Below are 22,505 nucleotides of genomic sequence, written 5' to 3'. Positions count from 1 at the left end.
TCATTTTTCTAAGGCAACCCCTAAGCTTAGAAAAGTTCCACTCATAAGAAGTTCATTTTTTAGTAATTGTACGTGACTTGTGCGTTAAATGTTGCTTGAAGTGTAAACTATTACTTAATAATTGTGAATATTTAACACAATGAATATGTCAAATAAACATACTTAATTACTAACCTTGTATGCTTGCTTTAAGACAAACAAATTTGTTCATATCGTATTTACCTTTTTCTTGGATCAATCACTAATATAGTAACATTATTGCTCTACTTTAGTGCTATTTTTAGTAAAACTTTTAATTGCTAATATATATTACTATATTCTACCATGTTAAACTTTATTTGCTAAATGTTATAATCTATGTTATATTTCAACTGTCCATTCATGTTTGTTTTTTCAAAAAATAAAATAAAATAAGAACTATTTTCTAGAAATATTTTTTAATTTTTCTAAAAAATCAAAATATTTTTATGTTATTTGTACTTTTATATTTAGTATGTATATTACATATATTGCAAAACTATTTCACTTATTAACCAAAATGAGTTTCTTTTTTAAGATTTAAACATTAACTCATATAAACTATTTCACTTATTTTTGCATTTTTAAAAATATTTTAAAATAACTAATCCTTGTGCTCCAATTACGTTATGTATTTTCAATTTTATTTCTTAAACTTTATGTAACTGCTTGATTTGTCTTCTTAAACATAAGAACGGTTCATTTTAAGAATGGTTATTAGGCCTTCTAGCTATAATAAAAATAAAAAAATAGCATGCTTAATGAGTAGTTGACCAACACCCCCATTGAAAGGAATTGGTTCTCCTTTTTATTGCAATAATAACATGAAGCAAACACTTATATTTATATAGTTTGAAGACCTTGAAAACAAAAATAACGAAAGATGACAAAATTTTCACTATTAATTTAACAAAATTACAAATTAAGATGCATCTAACTTCATAGAGGAAAGAAAATTATCTTAAGTGTCTCTATTCAGCTCAATTCCAGTCGGATCTTTTTCTTTTTACCAGTAGGCTCAATTCGAGCCAGATGTTTCACCGTTCGGCTCAATCCGAGTTGGATGCATCCCTGTTCGGTTCAATCTGAGCCAGATGTTTCTCTATTCAACTCAATTCGAGTTGGATATTTACCTATTCAACTCAATTCGACCTGAATGTTTCCTTATTTGCTTTATAGGTGTACATGCACACACATACAACTTTGAGTACAAAGATGAATTGTTTATTAGACTATAATAGTAGTGTCAATAATGCTATATCAGGGGGGGTTAAGATAATGAAGACAGATTAGTTTAAAAAATAAGAATCTATAAGATTGAATTTTCATGAAATTTACCTAGCAAGGTGAATGAGAAATGGAATTTTCATGTTTTATATGAATATTTCAGTGGCATATAATTTTATTCATTTTCTAATCTCAAAATAAACAAGAGAATTGATATTACTATTAGAAATTAACAGATGCTATGAAACAATACCTCTTATAAATTTGTAATTTAAGATTGTTGGATTCTTATATTTCCATTGTGAACCAAACATCGATATGTTTTATATTGCTGCAATATTATAATGCTGGTGCTTACATTTTGTGAATTACCACCCACTCCCTTATAATACTTGCAGTTGCGATATCCTGTATTGAGAAACACTTGTAAGAAATGATTTAGTAAATATATAATGATATATTAATATTTAAACGCATTAAAATGACATGGAATATATTTTCCTCGTGCAAGAAAGTATTTTTATTTTTATTTTTAAAGGAATTATAAAATTTTTAATTTATTTTTTTAGTTTTTAAAGTTTCCTATAAAAAGGTAGAAAATAAAAAATATTTTAAATGCACAAGTAATGTATTATTAGTTTATTTCTAGATTTCAAAAATAATTACAAAAAATAATATGTTTTTCAAAAACAATATGTCTTATGGATTTTGAGGTTTGAATTTTTATTTGTGTGGATTTAAAAGAAACTTTGTACATAATTCATACAAATCATTCTTCTACATATAAAGTAATAGTTAAAAATTTAGAAAAACAATAAGAAATATATTTTTCCAAATTTTATGTATAAATTTGCAAGATTAAAAAATTAGGTGACATTTATAGTTATTTGAAAAATTAAAAATAATAAAATAAAACTATTTTCTCAAGTAAATAGTGCCAGAGTTATTAATTTTTGTTTATTTATTTCATATAAATATTTTTAAATAGCTAAATTTTTGTAATTTATTTGAAAAACTAAAATGAAAAATGAAAATTGTTTTCCACTAACAAAAAGGCCTTTACTTGCAAGTCTTTTTCTCCGGATTAGGCACATGTTAAATTTCGAATTTTTGAAGGACACTATTGCAATTTTATGTCCTTAGTCGGGAGAGCGGGAACTCGCATCTGAAACCCTCACTGGCTCAAATTCATACAAGCCCAATCCGCGCCTTTATTGTTCTGCCCAAAAATCCCCCCTTCTCTCTCTCTCTCTCTCTCTCTCTCTCTCTCTCTCTCTCTCTGGATGTGTTCTAATTGATCCGAGTGTCCTGATCTGCATCTATGGGGGTGAAAGCTCTGCTCTCAGTGCACACATTGTCTCTCTCTCTGGAATTTAAACTCTAATGTCGCTTAATCTCCCATCCAAACTCGTTATCACTTCCTGTATCGGAATCCTTGTTTACAAATTCTAACCGCTGTAATTGCTCCGAGATCGATCCGTACCGATTTTCTCGAACAAATTCCAAAACCCTAGTATCAATGTGCTCCAGATCATAGAATCAGAATCTTCCTGTTTCAACAAAATTTATCTGTTTCAGGTGCGCCATGGTCCAGCATCTCACAAATGCTCGATACGACAGCAGTGCGACTCCAGAGGAGCAGGAGAAAGCTTGGCACATTCTTGCAGTGTTGTTATGCATTGGTCGTCCAGTTTGCCCCGAGGAACTTGCCTCAAAGTGTGGATTATTTGGTGTTTCGCCAGGATACGTGCGGTATCTATCCTCAATCCCCAATTCACCTCTCCGTTTGGTGAGTGATCGGATTGTGACGGTATCAGCTGTTGCATTGTGGGCTTTCAAGGAGTTCGTAGAAAAGGTTATTGGTGGGCCTGTCCTGCGGAATAGAATAGGTTTTTTGGGAGTGCAGAGGGCGTGGGATGGTGATGTCAGGACATATTTTAGAAAACGGAAGGGTAGCGCAGTGGACTCTATAATTTCCTCAGCGGCTAAAAGGAGGTTGTGTTTGCCTTGTAGCAGTGGTATGATGCCTGGGTTTGAGTAGTTTCTGATGTTTTGAGGCTCTTCTTAATAATATTTGCTTGGTTGATTAGTCATGGAAATTAATTGATGTTGCAGGTGAAGGAGAATTTATCAAGTCGAACTTTCCAAATATGGTCCAAGACACATTGTCAGAGGTAATACATTTTTTTTTCATGTGTTTGATTATTGATGCTTTTTTTTTTTGGGGGGGGGGAGGGGGAGGGGGGGGGGCGTCTTGCAATGACGTGTTATTTAGCTCCTAGTTGTTTAAGTCCTTAATTGTATGCTTGTAGCTCGTGTCTTGTTAAAATTGCCTCCTGATTGTGCTCATACTTTTAACTTAAGCACTTATGTTGGTGTTAATATATTGTGAAATTAATCTCTCCCTCTCTCGGTAATGGAGGGACCACAACTTGATCAGCTACCTCTGGAACACCAAATGCAGCAACCCCCTGTGTCACGGTCCGACTATTTTCCCACCCTTGTGAAGGGCCGTGCGGCGGTAGCTAAAGTACTCTTGCTTAACTAGCCAGCCTATCGTTTACCAACATTCATCCACGAAACACTTTCATTAGCATTCAGTTAAATAGCAGCGGAAACAGTAATCAATTCATGAAAGCTGTGGCAAGCAAGCAGTAAACATTGAAGCAAATGTAATTCATTAACAACACCTCCGTTGACATTGTGTGCTTAGCGAAGGAGGCAAGTAGGTTAAACACATTGACAAAAGCTAGTGAGTTTTACAATGACTGATGAACACTCACCCTCCCCTAAAGAGCTTTCTAGCCTATTCTTACTCTGACACTAGGAAACATCAAAGTGACCGAGGAGTTGTACTGCCTTATTTGGCATACAATGAAATAAATACTAGAAAATAACCCTACACTTGTATTTACATGATGGACACTCATTCCAAACACACGAGGCAAGCGGTCACAGGCAAGCATAATGCCCTGAACAAGCTTAGCTCGTGACACCCTACCACGGGTGTCCACCTAAGCATGTACTTTTTTTTCCAGCGTTGCACTTTCCTGCAGTGTTCATTTGTATCATGTTAAATTGTGTATTAAATATAATCCCCTTTATTATTTTTCGTCTTAAAATTTTAGTGTTATTGCATGAATGCTGGACAACAAATGAATGCAGAAGGTTGAAACTAGATGGCTTGCATCTTAGGTTCTCAGTTGTCAGAGGTTTCCTGTCTGTTACAAACTTACACATGATTGCAGAAACACCATGTTCCATGAGATTTAAAGATCTTGAGACACCTGGTTTTGTGAGAGATTGGCATTTCATCATTCAGAAACCAGGGATCGATTTGTCATGGATCCTTGTCTGGCTGCAGTGAGTTGATGAGGAAACTCCTTAGTCTCCTGTATATGTTACATGTGATTGAGAGTTTTTTTTTTTTTCCCACAAACTTTGAAGATCTTTGCCCTTGGGACACCCGATTCTGAGAGATTTTGTAATCTTGTCATTTGGAAAGAACTAGGGATTAACTTTTCAAGTATCTGTGTCTGGGTGCAGTGAGTAGGAAATTTGTTTGAAACTTTTTTGTTTATTAACTTTGTTCAGGGTAAACGAAATATTACTAGTACGCTGCTATTAGCTTTGTTGTAATATTTGCACATTTTTTAGCAGACACATGTGGGACGTTATGAACATTTATGCCCTTAATGCAGAAGTTGATCTTTTTGTTTGTTTTTTAATATAAAAGTTTCGTTCAATCTCCTAGGACTTGCATCCTTGAATTTTTTGGGTGCTAACAGGTGTGGACCTCCCATGTGTGTACTTGGGATGTTCCTGGGAGACTGATAATTTTCATAGATAAAATTTAGATGGTCCCAGTCTGATGATTGATTGGTATTAGGAGTGTTATGTTGTTACATTCTAGGATATTAATCTGTAAGGGGTTCCCAATGCATGCAGAAACGATCATCACAAATTATCTAGACATTGTGAATTCTAATTTTCTGTTCAGAAATTTCTGGGTGGATTGGTTAATATGCAAAGACATGCAGGGAAAATATGCAAACCTCAGTCGCCAAAGAGAACACAGCCCTTCCATTGAGCTGCACTTATATTACCTAGAACGCAGAACTTTCCTCTATAATGTGGAACATTAGGGATGTACTTGTATAGATATATTGGTGAAAATATCTTGGGAGGATGTTGAAGTGTTTCAAAATTCAGAAGCGATTTCATTTTGTGAAATAGATTAATAGAAAATACAATTATAATGCTATAAATCTCCATATAACTAATAAAAAAATATGTATTTTGAAAAATATTAAATTAAAAAATTGGATTGTTGGATTTAGCATTCCGGAACAAAAATGTACCATGTTTCAGAATGTTCATACCGATATGTAGTTTTCTAGGGCATTAGCATTTTTAGGTAGCAATGAGCTGGACATTGCTTTTTGTTGGACATAACATTTTCTAATGCTTATACAGTGCAATCATAGCATAGAGCTTAATTATACAGTGCAATTATATTAATTTTATGAATGATCTGAAGACGATTTGGACTACATATTTTTGAATGCCCACTTTTGTGCTCCTGTTCCTACGATCCTAGGTTGCATCTGATATGCACTTGATTTTTACTAAGTATTCAATTATCAAATTTTCTTTGGATACTGGAGGATCAAGCATGAACAGCCATTCTAATAAGCATAAATAATTATGTTTATTTATTACTACAAGCAGACTGGATTTGGCTGGGTTTTGATTTCTTGTTTGGCTGTGAACCATCAAATTTAGTTGTTGGCATCTTTTGAGCCTGGTCAATTGAGATCCCTTAGTTTACAGTGCAATAAATATAAAACACACGAGATACTGAGCAGGGTTCCATGAAAGCTTGCATCTTATGTACTATGGATGATCATGAGCAATGTCCTAAGGAGAAGTTACAAAATTTATCTCATTGTTCTTTTACTCTTCTAGAGAGAAGTAAGAGATAGATGGGTAAATTTTTTAGTGGTTTGTTTGTTGGCGGAAATACTGTGAGAGTTGAATTGTACAAAATTTACCTACCTATTTTATTATTTATTGTCTTTGCTGCATGATAGAAAAATAAATTTGTATGACGAAGTGTCATATTCTTAGTTTATAGTTTAAATTACATTATCCTCTCAAGTTTCAAAGTTCAAACCAATTCAAACTTGGTGAAGCCTGTACTGATTGACATCAATTGAACAATATATGCGTGTTTGTGTGTATATTATTTTACCTAGTTGCCCAGATGCTTGGAGAGTTCCATTCTTTTTCATTAGAATAATTTTGTTGAGTAGTAGTTTTTTTGAGCAAGCTCTCTTCAGTAGCAGTTGTAACTGATTCATGACTTAAGTGTGTTTAAATGCAAGTGTTTTTGGCTAAACACAATTTAGATTATCACATATTCTGTTTCCTTTACTATAGTAAACCAAATGCATGAGACAAGATGTATTTTTCACTTTAGAAGACAGGCTTGACATTATTTCCATTTTTTTTTAATTTTTTTAAATGCATACTTTCTTGATATGCCCTCACTTTTGGCGGAGGAATACCGTGGTTACAAGACAAGCATTGGGAGATTATAGATAAAGAAATTAAAGGCCTCCCAAAAACAACACCAACAACCAACCAAAATAGGACTACAAATCCAAACAAAGTTAAATAATGCAATACTCCAAGTGATCAAATGATCAATTAAATGGACCTTTCAGTGGGTTGTTTCCGCCATAATTTTTTCCCCCTCTTTCCAACCTAGTGGAAGCTTTTGTGAAATGATCAACCCAGTGTCTTCTAAATGCTCCGATAGACTCAAAATGCAAGAAGAGCGGTTGAAATTATTTCCTTCTGGTCAATGCTTAGAGGGAAGACTGGACATGTTTTCCTATTGCAATTTTTTTTTATATGATATCACATTCAATTATACTGTTAAGGTAATGTCAGTAGGTCAACATGGCTTCACACTTGTGGCTCATTGATACTAGTCAAATCCACTTTAATTGGTTCTGCTTTTCAATCTGTTTTTATAACATTGTTCTATCTGTTTAATTTTTGTCCTGGATTTTGAGGTTATGAATTGGCAATTGCTTACTGTGAGAAAGCTGTTGACTCATGTTGTTCTGCTATTCACACAGGAACCTGCTGGCATTGCAAATGCTCCAAGTCTTCCATCAGTGAACGTAGCTGCCATGGAGTTTGAATTGGAGAACTTTAACAGAGATAAATTGATTGCCCCCATGCTCCTTGACTCCTGTACTGAGCTTTCACAATTTTCTGCCAAAGACAATGGACGTGAACCTGGGTCAAAAATTAGGGAGGTTTCTAGCTCTGTACATACATTAAACTTCAGGGATAGCAAGCTGGTTTTTAAAAAAGATGTGAATATATGCAAGCCAATCAAATTCGGAAGAGTTATGGCATGGAACCCTGATCTGCATTCAGCTTTATTAAGTAGATTTGGTAATTCAGTGTTATGTGAGAAAGAGCAGATTGCTGATGAAGGTTTTACGACCACATATTGTGTAGAAGCAGATGAAAACAAAGCTTCATCAGTGGAGGCTGGTATGCTTGACAGTCGTGTTTGTGAAGTTCAGTTGATTGAAGATGCAAGAACAAAGGTTGAGTTTGCAAGAAAGGGAGCTCGTTTAATTAATTCTGGCACCTTTGATGATCCAGAAAATTATAATCCTCTAAACAAGCCCCCTAAAACTGACGTTGCACTAGAGAATGGCTTAATATCAGCAAACCCAATGAATATAATTACTTTGGAGAAAGATCAAATAATCAGGAAAGCGGAATTTTTGTTGCCTGGGTACTCTGCTTATCAGAAGCAGGCAAATAAATCCTTTGGTAAACTGAAATCTATTCACAAGAATGCTTTACACCCACAACCACGAGTTCTTTCAGAGTTGCAAACATATAACAAAGTCGTTGAATCTCCCAAACTACAAGATCAATGCAAAAGTGATGAGAATTTTTTTACCATGAAGCAGAAACTAAAGCAAAGTCATAAGCATCATATGCAAGCTAAAGAAAATCTTGTAGATTCCACCTCTCCATCTCCAAAGGTATGCTCCACTGAATAAAACATGTCTTCTATGGCATCTGTTAAAATGCTGTATTTGTTAGGCTGTGCAAGGATTGTTGCTTCACTGCTTGTGCTATTAGAAAATCTCTTGGAAAAAATGAATAACAAGAATTGCTTGCTTTCTAGATTCAGGTAGAGGATAAAGCTTTTCCTCATTTTGAGTCTTTCATTGTGGAAGACGAAGAGGGTTCAGGTATTGAAATTTCATTATTTGGTAAATTTTTTCTTCTATAACTTTAAAAACCCATTCTAATATGGATACTATGTCTTCTCTTGCTGTCAATTATGGAGGTGGTTATGGCACTGTTTACAGGGCACAAAGAAAGAGTGATGGAAAAAGGTTCGCCATCAAATGTATGTGAAAATTTCAACATTTATATGCATGTTGTTGGCTTTGTATTTCTGAATCTAGACAAGAAATCTGATGATTGTATGTTTTAGAACATACTATGCTACTTGAATTTTGGCTGGAAATAGTTCCTTAGTTGCTTTTTTAGAGAAACAGGAATTTTACATAATATTGTTGTATGTTAAATAATTTAGGGTTTAATTTGGTTCTGAATATTTGACATAAAAGCCTAAACCAATCTGGTGGTGAGAGCATATACTCAATCCTGGATTGTCTCTTCACTGGGCACAATAAGGACTTTCTGCATGCTATCAGGCCTTGATTTAGCATGTGTTGATGCAATGATGGCTGGACATTATGATAGAAGGGAATTATTATGGTTTAGGTGCATTGAAAGTTATGAAATGTGGATTGAATATGTTTGCCCTTCATTGCTGCCGAAGCTCCAAAAAAAAGAGTAACTCAACTGTTGAAAAGCTCAGTCGTAGTAAATCCTAGGGTTAAAGGTATTCTGTTCTAGCTCAGACCCATAATTTTCACCCCTAGATAGTTAGCATGCTTTCATAACCATTGTGATGCTCGACAGCGTAAGAATCTGTAGCCATGGGAAAGATTATAAGAAATTGAAGAGAGGAGTGTTGGGTGTCCCTCATTGTGGGGCCCAAGTCTTGGAAAAGTGTTCCAATTTTTAAACTCCTTTTTTTGGGTCTCTCATGTACGGTTCCAGAGCCTTCTTTCGACGAAAAGGTGATGCAATATTTTATTGTTTTTTGTTGGCTTCCCTAAGAAGCTTGGCTGGAGACTTGCTCTTGGCAGCCCTTGGTCTTAGACTAGTTCCAGCATGCAAAAGAATCTTCATCAGCAAACTTGGGCTTTCAGTTGTGCTTACATTAGTGCTCTATTTTGGTTGGCTCTTGGAGCTTTGTTCTCAATATTTGGTAAGGTCTTTCATCTTGTTACATTTGTTATACACTTTTCTATATTTGTAAGACTTGTGTCTTTTGTATCCACTTTGTACAAACTTTGATGATAGTGGATTTGGACCATCGTGTTCCGTGGACATACCTTAATATTTGAGGGAATCACGTTAAATTTCTTATGTCTCACTTTATTTATTTATGTACGTTACACCATTGATTTACTTGTGGGAATCACTCATTTTTCCCAACAAGTGGTATCAGAGTCATGTTCTTTGGACTCATTAGGATTGTGTAAATCATGGATGGTAATGTTGGCTGTATGATTAGCTTCAATGGAAGCAATTGAGTAACTTGGAAAACAAAAATGTAAGATCTTTTATTTTACAAAGATTTGGATGGACCTATTGAGGGTGATAACCGAAAGCCTCGAAACATGAGTGATGATGAGTGGAATTGGCTTAATAGAAAAGTCATTGGTGTCATCCGTCAATGGATTGATGATAGTGTTTTTCATCATGTTTCTACCAAAACTTCGGCATATGAATTGTGGAAAAAATTGGAGGGTCTTTAGGATAGAAAGTCGGTTACAAATAAAACTTTTCTTTTCCGAAAATTGGTTAACTTGAAATATAAAGATGGTGATCTTATTACCGAGCATTTGAATGAGATGAAAAATATTATCAATCAACTTACTATTATGAAAATAATTTTTGATGATGAGTTGCAGACCCTAATGCTTCTTAGCTCTTTGCCGGAAAGTTGGGAGACTTTGGTTGTGACAGTTAGCAATTCAGCTCTTGTCTCCCAATGAAATTGTTTGTATTAATCAAGTAACTAGCAGCTTGTTGAATGAAGAAATAAGAAGAAGATCGGCTGGCTCTTCTCATTTAGAGGCACTTGTGACAGAAAAAAAGGGGAGAGGTAGAAGCAAAAGTAGATCTCCTTACCGCAATGATAAATCAAGTGGCCGGTCTAGCTTATTTTCAAGAAAAGATATTGAGTATCACCACTATCATAAGAAAGGGAATATAAAGTGGCAGTGTAGAAAATTGAAATTCAAGGAGCAAAACAAAGGGACAAATTTTGAGAAAAAGCATGAAGACACAACTTTAGTTGCATCTGATGGTGATCTTATGATTGTTTGTGATGAAAGTTGCATTAATTTAACAAGTCAAGAGATTAATTGGGTTATTGATTCCAATGTGTCATTCCATGCCACTTCTCGGGAAGATTTCTTCACTTCCTATTCCAAAGGAAGTTATGAAGTTGTTCGGATGGGAAATGAAGGTTTATCAAAAGTTGTTGGCATGGGAAATGTTTGCTTGGAAATAAATCTTGGATGCAAGTTAGTGCTCAAAGATGTGAGACATGTACCCGACATTCGACTAAATTTGATATCTACCGGAAAGCTTGATGATGAAGCATTTGACAACCATTTTGGTGATGGATAATTAAAGTTCGCAAAGGGTAATTTGGTGGTGGCTAAAGGCAAGAAGACTAGTACACTTCACATAATGCAAGGTAAAATTGGTAATGGTGTTGTGAATGCAATTGAGAGTCACTCTTCCACCGATTTGTGGCATGAGCAACTTGGGCACATGAGCAAAAATGGAATGCAACTTTTGTTCAAAAAGAAGCTTCAACTTGGGCACATGTTGATTTGCACTTGCACATATTGTGCAATATTTATTATTGTTTAATCCTAACTTGTAAAGTAAGGAAAATTGGACACTTTGAAAATTTAATCCATGGCCTTGTTGCGAAAAATATGAGTGATTCCCACAAGTATATCAATGGTGTAATGCAAATAAATAAATAAATAAAGTTAGACACGAGAAATTTTACATGGTTCCCTCAAATATTGAGATAAGTTCACAGGACACGACGGTTCAAATTCACTATCACCAAAGTTCATACAAAGTGGGTACAAAAGGCATAAGTCTTATAAATACACAAAAGTGTATAACAAATGTAACAAGGTTAAAGACCTTGGATAGAAGCTTCTTTTTTAACAGAAGTTGCATTCATTTTTCACTCATTTGCCCAAACCGCTTATGCCACAAATCGGTGGAAGAGTGACTCTCAATTGCATTCACAACACCATTACCAATTTTACCTTGCATCATGTAAAGTGTACTAGTCTTCTTGTCTATAGCCACCACCAAATTACCTTTTGTGAGCTTCCATTATCCATCACCAAAATGGTTGTCAAACCCTTCATCATCAAGCTTTCCGGTAGATATCAAATTTAGTTGAATGTCGGGTACATGTCTCACATCTTTGAGCACCAACTTGCATCCAAGATTTGTTTCCAATCAAACATTTCTCATGCCAACAATTTTTTGTAAACCTTATTTTCCCATCCGAACAACTCCATAACTTCCTTTGGAATAGGAAGTGAAGAAATCTTCCCGAGAAGTGACATGAAATGACGCACCGGAATCAATAACCCAATTAGTCTCTTGACTTGTCAAATTAATGCAACTTTCATCACAAACAATCTTAAGATCACCATCAAATACAACTGAAGTTGTGTCTTTATGCTTTTTCTCAAAAATTTTCTCTTTGTTTTGCTCCTTGAATTTCAATTTTCTACACTCCCGCTTCATATGCCCTTTCTTATGACAATAGTGACACTCAATATCTTTTTTTGAAATTAAGCTAGACCAGCCTTTTGATTTATCATTATGGTGAGGAGATCTACTCTTGCTTCTACCTCTCCCCCGATTTTCTGTCATAAGTGCCTCTGAATGAGAAGAGCCAACTGATCTTCTTCTTATTTCTTCATTCAACAAGCTGCTAGTTTCTTGGTTCATACTAACAATTCCATCGGGAGACAGGAGCCGAATTACTAACTGTCACAACCAAAGACTCCCAACTTTTCGGCAAAGAGCTAAGAAGCATTAGGGCCTGCAACTCATCATCAAAAACTATTTTCATAGTAGCAAGTTGATTGATAATATTTTTTATCTCATTCAAATGCTCGGTAATAAGACCACCATTTTTATATTTCAAGTTCACCAATTTTCGGAAAAGAAAAGTTTTATTTGTAGCCGACTTTCTATCATAAAGACCCTCCAATTTTTTCTACAATTCATATGCTGAAGTTTTGGTAGAAAAATGATGAAAAACACTATCATCAATCCATTGACGGATGACACCAACGACTTTTCTATTAAGCCTAATCCTCTCATCATCACTCATGTTTCGAGGTTTTCGGTTATCACCCTTAATATGTCCATCCAAATCTTTGTAAAATAAAATATCTTACATTTTTGTTTTTCAAGTTACCCAATTGCTTCCATTGAAGCTAATTATACGACCAACATTACCATCCATGATTTACACACAAGTAAGTCAATGGTGTAATATAAATAAATAAAGTGAGAGACAAGAAATTTAAAGTGGCTTCCTCAAATATTCAGGTACGTCCACGGGACATGACGGTTCAAATCCACTATTACCAAAGTTTGTAGTTGTAATGGATGTCTTTCTTGGGTATGCCCAGTGTATTATGTTATGTACGTACCATTTTCTATCAATAAAAATTTACATTTACAGATTAAAAAAAAAGGCACAAGCCTTACAAATATACAAAAGTGTATAACAAATGTAACAAGATGAAAGACCTCACTAAATATTGAGAACAAAACTCCAAGAGCCAACCAAAATGAGCACAAATGTAAGCACAACCGAAAGCCCAATTTGCTGATAATAATTCTTTTGCTTGCTGGAATAAGTCTAATAGCAGGGGCTGCCAAGAGTACTTCCAGAATACTTCCACTGAGAATTTCCAGAATACTAAATGAGAGTTGAATACCAAAAGTCTCCAGCCAAGCTTCTTAGAGAAGCCAACAAAAAACAATAAAATGTTACACCACCTTTTCCTAAAGAAGACCTCAAAAAAAAGTTTAAAAATTGAAACACTTTTCCAAGACTTGGGCCCCACAAGGAAGGACACTCAACAGTCCTAAGATTGAGTGCTTTAAAAAAAAAAATATCAAGTACACATTCCTTTTGGACATGCTGAAGTCCATGCCATATGGGCTGTTAGCATTCTCATCCTGGCCTAAAATGCTCATCCTGCTCAAGTTCTTGTCATCCAAAAATTGTTTGGTCAGACAGTATCTTCAATTGAAATGCCAATGTAGTTGGTTCATGCCTTTTGGTCTGGTTCTAAGTTAACAAAAATGTCGACTGCTTTTGGATTAAGAGAAATGAGGAGTGACTTGATTTGGCTCAATTCTGGGTTGAGTAACTCAACTCATTGTCATGCTTCTGCGGGTGCCTCCTAATACAGGGCAAGGATTTTTTTTTTTTTTATACTAAAGTAGGGTGGCGCCTCCATTTATTTATTGATATACCTTCACTTTTGGTGGAGGAATACTGTGGTTACAAGACAAGCATTGGGAGATTACAGATAAAAAAAAAAAAGGATTAAAGGCCTCCCAAAAATCACACCAACAACCAACCGAAACAGGACTACAAATCCAAACAAAACTTAATGAGAAACAAATCTAAACACGCCTATCAAAAACAAAAATAATAAAATAAACTAAAATGAAAAAATCTAAATCAACCAAACAAAAATCAGGAGGATGAACTAATGACAAAAAGAAGTGAGACCCAACCTATCCATCCAAAGGTAGGTTTTCAATTTCTTAAACATTGTTTTCAATGAAAACATATTTGGCATGAAACTTACTAACAAATTGTTGGATTACAAACGAAGTCTTGCTTTGCATGTATTTTTTTTATTTTTGTATCTTTGACTGGATTTATTGTGAGAGGAACAACTCTAACTCGGGATGGAGGAACACATGTTTGTATTATGCTGCAAAAAGCACAATATTGTGAAATTATTGGGGTTAATTTTTTAATCTAGTTTCTAATGAGATCGCTGTATACTGTAACAACAACAGCTGCTGCAGCAGCGGCTAACCATTTATGTCAACTATCTGCGTTAGCAACATGGATTTGCTCCATTTAACTTGATTTATGTTATCTTTATTTTGGCTGCATAGCCTATGTTCACCCTTCACCCAATTAAGTTACTATTTCTTACTGGTGCACATAATGGTTTCACATGATTTTGTTAGTAGTTTGTGAGACAAAATGCATTTATTCTTTTTCTTTTTTCTTTTAATCAGATAAGATGAAATGATTTACATAATAAGATATTAGCTTTTACTTTTAAAAAAAATTTGAACTCAGATATGCATACACTCATCAGTATAAATACACAAATATACATTCTTAAATAATTTAATGACAAATATAATCCTTGAGAGAACACAAAGGGTGATCCCTAGTTGTGGGGATTAAGGCCTAGTTGAGTTGAGTTCATATATCCATTTAGAAAAAATCAAATTCTATGCAACTAAAACATGGAAACTTAAATTTTGGAGCCTGCTATTTTCTGTAACATGTAAAAACAAAGCTTTTAATTAATTTGGATTCATGTAGTCCTATGCCTCCATTTTAGGGTATTCCAGCTCTTAAGAAAGAGCATTCATGTGACTACTTAGAAATGTGAATCCTAGTGCTGTTAATAATAATTACACATTTAAAAATCTTTAAAAAAATTTCTTTTTCTGTTGATGCTAAAATTCTTGCATGTGGTTTCTCAGGTCCTCATAGCAATGCTCATAGACACCATGTTAATAATGAGTTAAAAATGCTGGAGCGGTTTGGGTATGTATTTGGAGGTCAACCATTCATCTAACTTAGCTGTTAGTGTATCTCTGAGTTTGAACAAACTGTGAACTAAAAAGGCTAAATATTCCTTCCAATGCAGAGGCAGGAACTTCATAATAAAGTTTGTAGGAACTTTCAAAAGTGGCAATGATGACTGCTTTATTCTGGAGTATGTTGAGCATGACAAACCGGAGGTAGCTGTTGAAGCTTCTATAGTTCCTTCTCATTTTATGCTTTTTTTTCCCCAATACATATGAACACTATGGTCTGACAGAGCTCATGAGTATCTTTTGACCTTATGAAACTGGGAACCCTATGGTTCTAATTTGGGAACAAGAATACAAAGACTTTGTTGTTTCCAATCTGGTCAATTCGCTTGTGGGGTCATGACCGGACTGATTCCTTTCTGAGCCTGCAGCATATAGTATAAGTATTTTAATAAATGTTTTTATCATCTTACTTGTTTTGCTTAACTTTGTCTAGGTTTTGAAGAGGGAAATAGATATATTTGAGCTTCAGTGGTATGGGTATTGCATGTTTAAAGCCCTCACATGTTTACACAAGCAGGTGAGGGAGTTGTAAGGCCATGCAATTATATTTTGGCATTTGGAGGGAAAAATGCTTCAGTTTTTTTTCCTTGGTCATTGCAGGGGGTGGCACATAGAGATGTTAAACCTGGAAACTTCCTATTCTCTAGGAAGCTTAACAAAGGTTACCTCATAGATTTCAACCTAGCCATGGTCAGGATACTTTCTTGCCATTGCCAGCCCTCCTCACCACTCTCTTATTTGTTTTAATGATTTTCTTGTAAAAATTTAATCTGATTATATGCTGAATTCTTTCTTGTCTTATTTTCCACAGGATTTGCAAAAGTGTGCCTTTGGAAGTAAGTTTATGGTTTCTTTAAATCAGATTATTTTAGCTCTGAAGATACCATTCCATTGTCATATTGATGCAGAATTGTGCCTGAATTTTTTTTTCTTTTTTTTTTGCTGCATTAATACTGTTGAACTTGAAACCATTTCTATTTTTCATTGGCTTGAAATTAAAATAGTATTCACTTATATTTGATTTTCCTCCTTGTGCCTCAGTTCTCTCTCCTGTCCTATTTTTTTCACATAATTGTGCTTGTCTGCTCCTGACAAAAGTAACGGTGGCCAACTTTTATTTCTATTCAGGTAAATCAAAATTGAAAAGCTGTGTAACCTTTGAACATGCTCCTCTTCCTCATTCCAAATGTGCTCCACTGACCAAAGACAAAAAGCTCATGAGGGATGGAATATCTTCACTCAAGGGAGGGGCAAAAGTAGATGGCCCACCAACTCTTCAACCTGGGAACACAAAGAAGAGGACTAATGCTGATTCTTTGAAAGCTTATCCCAATTCAAGTGGTAGGAACATACTTAAAAGCCAAGGTGGAGATGGCTCCGGCATAACTTCCACAAAAGATGCAACAAGTACTAGAACCCCTTCTGCAGAAAGGATGAGGGAGCCTGTTCCAAGCCTAGGGAGAAAGGAGCTCATCAACCTGGTCCAGGGTGCAATGCAAAGTCCGGCCCACGATTCAGTAAATATTCTTGCTTCGCAGAGGAAAAGAGTTTCTGCCCATCCTGGCAATGCGGATGGTAAAATTTTTTATCCAAGTCCGATGCCTTTGCACTCCAGCGGCGTTGCTGTTGCTGGCGCTGGCTTACTCAAAAGCAAAGGTTTGTGGGTTGATCTATTTATTATTATTGTTGTGTTTTTTGTTTTATTTATTTATTTATGCTAGAAAAACTTGTAGCCAGATAGGCGCTTCGGAGTACTTGATAGAGTCATTCATCTTCTACTGATTTTGTTCTTTTTGTTTTTAGGGGATGGGAAACATAAGAGAGATGGTCCTTGTGTTGGAACCAAGGGATTTCGGGCTCCTGAGGTGAGATTCTTTATTTTTTCTTGTTCTTGGTATTGTTCTTTTGATTGCTAGCATTTTCCCCCTTCGTACAAAGCCTTCCATTTTTAGGTCTTACCTTAGCAGGATTTGTGTCATGCAAATGGAGGATTAGAATATGCCAGATCTGATAATCTGATACTAATATGCTTGGAAAACTTTCAAAGTCCTAGCAGGGTGCAGCTATAATTAGAATTTTGGAGACGAGCAGTTCTCTTCTTTTTATTGAGAGGCATCGTCTAAGTTCCACTTGATTTTCATAATAAGTATATCAAGGCTTCTCATAAACAGAGCTGCAATTTAGTCAGATCAGACTGTCATCAAAACCTTTTGCAGAACAGGCTGTGATTTTCTCACTCTTTTCTATGTAATGTACCTATCCCTATATCCATTGCTTAAGACAACTATCAAACTCAGAAATGGAAAGTTATATGATATAATGGTGCACTTTTGAACTATATAAATCCACACTTCAATCTGGCATTTCCATCATAAATGAAATTCAGAAGGCTAGTTTTCATTGAAAATTCAATGTCTGGTTTTCTTTAAGAAAGAATTGCAATGGAGCAAATATGAATTGCCAAAATGGCTCAAAATAGAAACTTGATGTCCCAAATTAAAGGATGGTTGACGCTGTTGCTCCCTTGCCTTCTTACTATAGCTTGTTTCTGCAGGTATTGTTCAGGTCTTCCCATCAAGGTTTTAAGGTTGATGTCTGGTCTGCTGGAGTCACCCTGCTTTACTTGATGGTTGGGAGGACACCCTTTGTCGGAGATCCAGAACAGTAACACCAGAATGCTTAATCTAGCATAATCTGCCGAATGTAACAAAAATATTGCTGATATAACTACTTTAATTGCAGGAATATAAAGGACATTGCTAAGTTGAGGGGCAGCGAAGATTTATGGGAAGTAGCCAAGCTTCACAGTCGTGAATCCTCGTTTCCAACGGTATTCATCAGTTGATGCTCTTTGCTATCTATACATTTGAGAGAATCGCATTATATAACCACAGAAGAATATTACACTATTTATTGCTCTCTCTCTCTCTTATTAAATATTTATTCACATGCTGCGTTGTTTATTCAAGAGACAATTTAATCTATGGTAGAATAATAATATATATATATTTTTTTTTTCAAGTGATAAATGATAGCGTAATGACAAATATCTAGTGATGTGATCCACCATTGCCACTCGCAGGCCTCATTAAAATCTACGGAGATGATTTTTTTATTTAATTGATTGGAGCCATAATGCATGTTAAAAATTGTTACCTACTTGTTGCCAGGAGCTGTTTGATATACAATCATTGCCTTCAGTGGGAGTGCAAGAGTGGTGCAGAATTAACACGAAGAGATTGGACCTCTTCAAGCTCATTCCTGGGTCACTCTTTGATCTTGTGGACAAGTGTTTGACAGTGAATCCAAGACTGAGGATTAGCGCAGAGGAAGCTCTTAGACATGAATTCTTTGCTCCATGCCATGAGAGCTTGAGAAAGCAGAGGATGCTCAGACTACAGCTTACCTTGGACCATGCAAGTGAGTCCAGTGACCAAAATAGTCATCTTCAACATGCAGAGAGTCAAGCATCGCTGATCTTGTGAAGGCTGTACAGAAACAAGCATGGTGGTCATTTGAAGATTCCATTTACTGCAATACCGATTAGCATCACATTCTTCTGTTGCCATTTCTGCTGGGCTTATGTTGTAATTTTGAGCCCGTGTCTTACCCCTATCTGGCTGTTTGAGGCATAAAGCCTTCTCCATCTCCAATGCTGTAATCCCTTTGCATAATTAGTTTTGATTTTGTTTAATGTGTACATATTGATCCTTAGAAGGGCATAAATACCTGAATTTGAACCCATGATTTTTCATGTTTTCATAATTGAATCAGTCCTCTAAGTTTTAGAGCATTTGTATCCAGAATTGGAACAGATTGTGAATTGACTGCAAATTGAGATTCATATCGGGCTTTACTCAATTTTAAAATAGGTCTGTTGACACTCATTGGAAGTTCTGTAGAACATAGGCCTAATCCGATAATTGGTAAATGTAGGCAAAATTTCTAAAAAATTGGGGTCTGTTTGGCTGGGGAAGTCTTGCCATGGGAATGTGGAATATGGATTTGTGGACTTGTAGATAATTTTTGGAAAATTAAGATCTATTAGATGTTGTCACTTGGCATGTTGATTGCATTGGGAGCAATATAATTTCAACATGTAATATGGTTTAAGTACATGTGATGAGATCATATTGGCCGCCAATGAGCATGTTAGGTGGTACATTAGAGTATTTTCTCATCAGGAAAGGGATTTTCCTTTTTCTTTGGTTTTTAAACTATCCACAACGACCTTATGACTAGCCACAATTCTTTCAAAAACACTTCAGGACCACAATTGATTACCCAAAATGCCCTTATAATTGAACTTTAACTATTTCTCTAATCAAATTTAATTACCCTTCAACTCTTATTCAATTTAATTTTTCTATAATTTTCTTCTCAAAATAAATATAAAATTTGTTTACACCAAAGAACATCAATTGCTTTTGTATGATCAGGATTTGGTGGTTTTTTGGAAGTGGTTGATTAAGTAGCTAGCAGATGAAGAGCGGCAAAAGGAAGTGCAGCCAAACTAAGAGATCCACGCCGGCGCCTTAAACAGTCGGAGTGATGCATGTGGATACTTTATGACCCGGGAGCAATTTACTCCCCCATGCCATAAAGACAAATCAACTCAAGGGTCAACTCTAACCCCTATAAGAAGGGACGTAGGGAAGAGGTCAAGGTAAGTCATTCAACACCCATTATTACTGTTGCATTTAGCCTCTCTGAAGTATTTCCCTTACTTAGGCATCGGAGCGATCCCCCGGAGTACACCCTAGGTCCTCCAAGCCTTTCTTCCTTTCACTTTATCAAGTCTACAGAGGTTGAAAGAGCAGTCCTGCTGATTTTATCCCGCAACAGTTGGCGCCGTCTGTGAGAATTTGCTTCTGAGAGGTGATCATCTTGCTCTCAACCTCCGACATTCAAACAATGCCAACCACACGCAGTTCTAGTTCCAATCCTACCATCGGAAAAGAGTCACCCCAGTCCATCCACTCCACACCCACACAACCATCAGGGATCACCAGGGAAGAATTTCTTGCTTTTCAAACGAAAATGGAGGATATGTTCAACCTACTCTTACAACAGAAGAGTTAGGAAGGGCATGTCCCCCATCAACAACAGGTGAGCCCCGACGCAACCAAGAAAGCTGATAAGCCAAAGGAGAGTGAGGATAAAGCCTACCTCACCAAGAAGATAGAAGATGCAAATAGCGTAGATGTCAACCAACAAAGATCCATGGAGCTGGAAGAAAGGATTAAGAAAATAGACCAAATGGAGAAAATGATGAAAGAAGGCAAGACCAATCCCTTCTATGGGGAAGCATCTCTAAGATCCTCAAAGTCGTCATTCACCAAAGAAGTGATAGAGGTTCCATTACTGAGTAAATTCAAGATGCCAACTTTTGAAAGGTACGAGGGTCTGTCCGATCCAATCGACCATTTGGACATCTTCAGGGTGTTGATGCAATTGCAAGGCGCTCCTGACGCCATCATGTGCCGAGTTTTTGTAGCAACCCTTAAAGGTAGTGCCAGGAATTGGTACCAGACCCTACGACCTGGATCAATTGGTTCCTTCTTGGAGATGGAACAGTTGTTCACCAACCACTTCCTTAGTAGTCGGAGAATCGTCAGAACATCAGCCCATCTAATGAGCATGGTCCAGGGAGAAAGGGAGATGCTGAAGAAGTTCATGCACCGCTTTAACACCGCAACCCTAGAGATCCACAACCTAGACATGGGGGTAGCTTTGGCAGCTCTGACCACAACCCTTCAACCCGAAAACTTCCTATACCCTCTAGGGAAGAAGTCGCCGACTAATATAGGAGAATTGATGGCTCGAGTACAGAAGTACATCAACCTGGAAGAAATGATGGACACCAGGGGAAATCGCATCAAGCTCAAAAGGAAGGGTAGTAGTCGGGAAACGGGAGAACCCTCTAGACCCATAAAGAGACAAGAGACCAGTACGCTGCTCGCCAGCTCTAAGTCAAGAGGGCAGTCTAGTAAGTTCTCCACCTATACACCTCTAAACGCACCGCGGTCCATTGTGCTGATGCACCTAAGGAAGAAGGACTATGTCTCGTGGCCCGAACCTATGCGAACCCCTTCATACAAGCGCAACATATCCAAGTTCTATCAATGTCATAGGGATCACGGGCACGATACAAAGGAGTGTATTCAGTTGAAGAATGAGATTGAAGTCTTGATCAAAAGGGGATACCTATCGAGATTCATAAAGAAGGAAGATCGGCAAGGGGAACCTTGCGAATAGAAAAACGGGGATGAGAAAGAACAGATCATAGGTAAAATAGTAGTGATCTTTGGAGGATCCGCTAGTGGCGGAGACAGCGGAGGTGCTCGCAAAAGATATGCTAAGCAGATACTCTCAGCGGTGAAGGGGGAACCAAGTAGCAAAAGGAATAAACAAGATGAGGTTATCATCTTTGATAGCAGATACGAAGAAGGAGTGCAACAACCACACGATGACGCCCTAGTACTCTCCCTACTGGCGGCAAATTACAAAGTAAGACGTGTATTGATAGATAACGGGAGCTCAGCCAACGTTATGTTCTGGTCGATGCTCGAAGGAATGAAGATCGGTAAGGAATGACTCAAACCAATCTCAACCCCCCTGGTCTGTTTCGGTGGGGACGTAGCTCATCCCATGGGAACAATCACACTACCGGTAACAATAGGAATGACCCCATAACAAGTTACTTCCCTAATGAACTTCCTGGTGGTCGATCGGCCATCAGTATACAACATCATACTTGTAAAGACCCAAACCCGAAATAAACTGGGTTCGTTGACGAAGGAGTCACATTCGTCGACGAAGTTTTTTAGAGCCTCATTGATGAAATTCAGAGCCTCGTCAATGAGCAAATACCGAGCGGGTCAGATAAATATCCGGAACTTGGGCTCGGTGACAAAGGGATGGCTTCGTTGACGAGCTGTATGGTGGATTCTTCAATGAAGACGCCGCCTCGTTGACGAGTTGAACTTGGTCAAAGGCCCTATAAATATCTATTTTGAGTTGCTTAAGGGGTAAGTTTCTTCCAAAGCTCTCTCTCTCTCTCTCTCTCTCTCTCTCTCTAAGATTCTTCACTATTCGTCGTCCGTTTCTAAAAACGGAAGTTCCTACAGGGATCAGAAGAA

The 22,505-nt window shown here is 36.6% G+C and overlaps 2 protein-coding genes across 3 annotated transcripts; both read left to right on the top strand.

The window, feature by feature from the left end:
• The first annotated feature begins 2,445 nt into the window (after positions 1-2,445).
• LOC131166906 (uncharacterized) lies at positions 2,446-19,207 on the top strand. Of its 2 annotated transcripts, none has more exons than XM_058125531.1 (15): positions 2,446-3,263; positions 3,361-3,419; positions 7,395-8,327; positions 8,474-8,540; positions 8,639-8,701; positions 15,247-15,310; positions 15,414-15,507; positions 15,797-15,880; positions 15,964-16,053; positions 16,175-16,199; positions 16,492-17,019; positions 17,167-17,228; positions 17,918-18,027; positions 18,106-18,193; positions 18,534-19,207. In XM_058125531.1, the coding sequence occupies exons 1-15, from the start codon at positions 2,831-2,833 to the stop codon at positions 18,846-18,848; spliced, it is 3,015 nt and encodes a 1,004-aa protein (XP_057981514.1). In that variant the 5' UTR covers positions 2,446-2,830; the 3' UTR covers positions 18,849-19,207. The 2 variants fall into 2 exon arrangements, with proteins under 2 accessions (XP_057981514.1, XP_057981515.1); XM_058125532.1 differs by having other exon boundaries at positions 2,455-3,263; positions 8,480-8,540.
• A 1,379-nt stretch (positions 19,208-20,586) lies between these two features.
• LOC131166600 (uncharacterized) lies at positions 20,587-21,621 on the top strand. Its single transcript, XM_058125187.1, has one exon. The coding sequence runs from the start codon at positions 20,587-20,589 to the stop codon at positions 21,619-21,621; it is 1,035 nt and encodes a 344-aa protein (XP_057981170.1).
• The last annotated feature ends 884 nt before the right edge of the window (positions 21,622-22,505 follow it).

This window comes from Malania oleifera, chromosome 10, assembly GCF_029873635.1.
Source record: "Malania oleifera isolate guangnan ecotype guangnan chromosome 10, ASM2987363v1, whole genome shotgun sequence".
Lineage (NCBI taxonomy): Eukaryota > Viridiplantae > Streptophyta > Magnoliopsida > Santalales > Ximeniaceae > Malania > Malania oleifera.
This window is presented reverse-complemented; position numbering and strand designations above follow the sequence as displayed.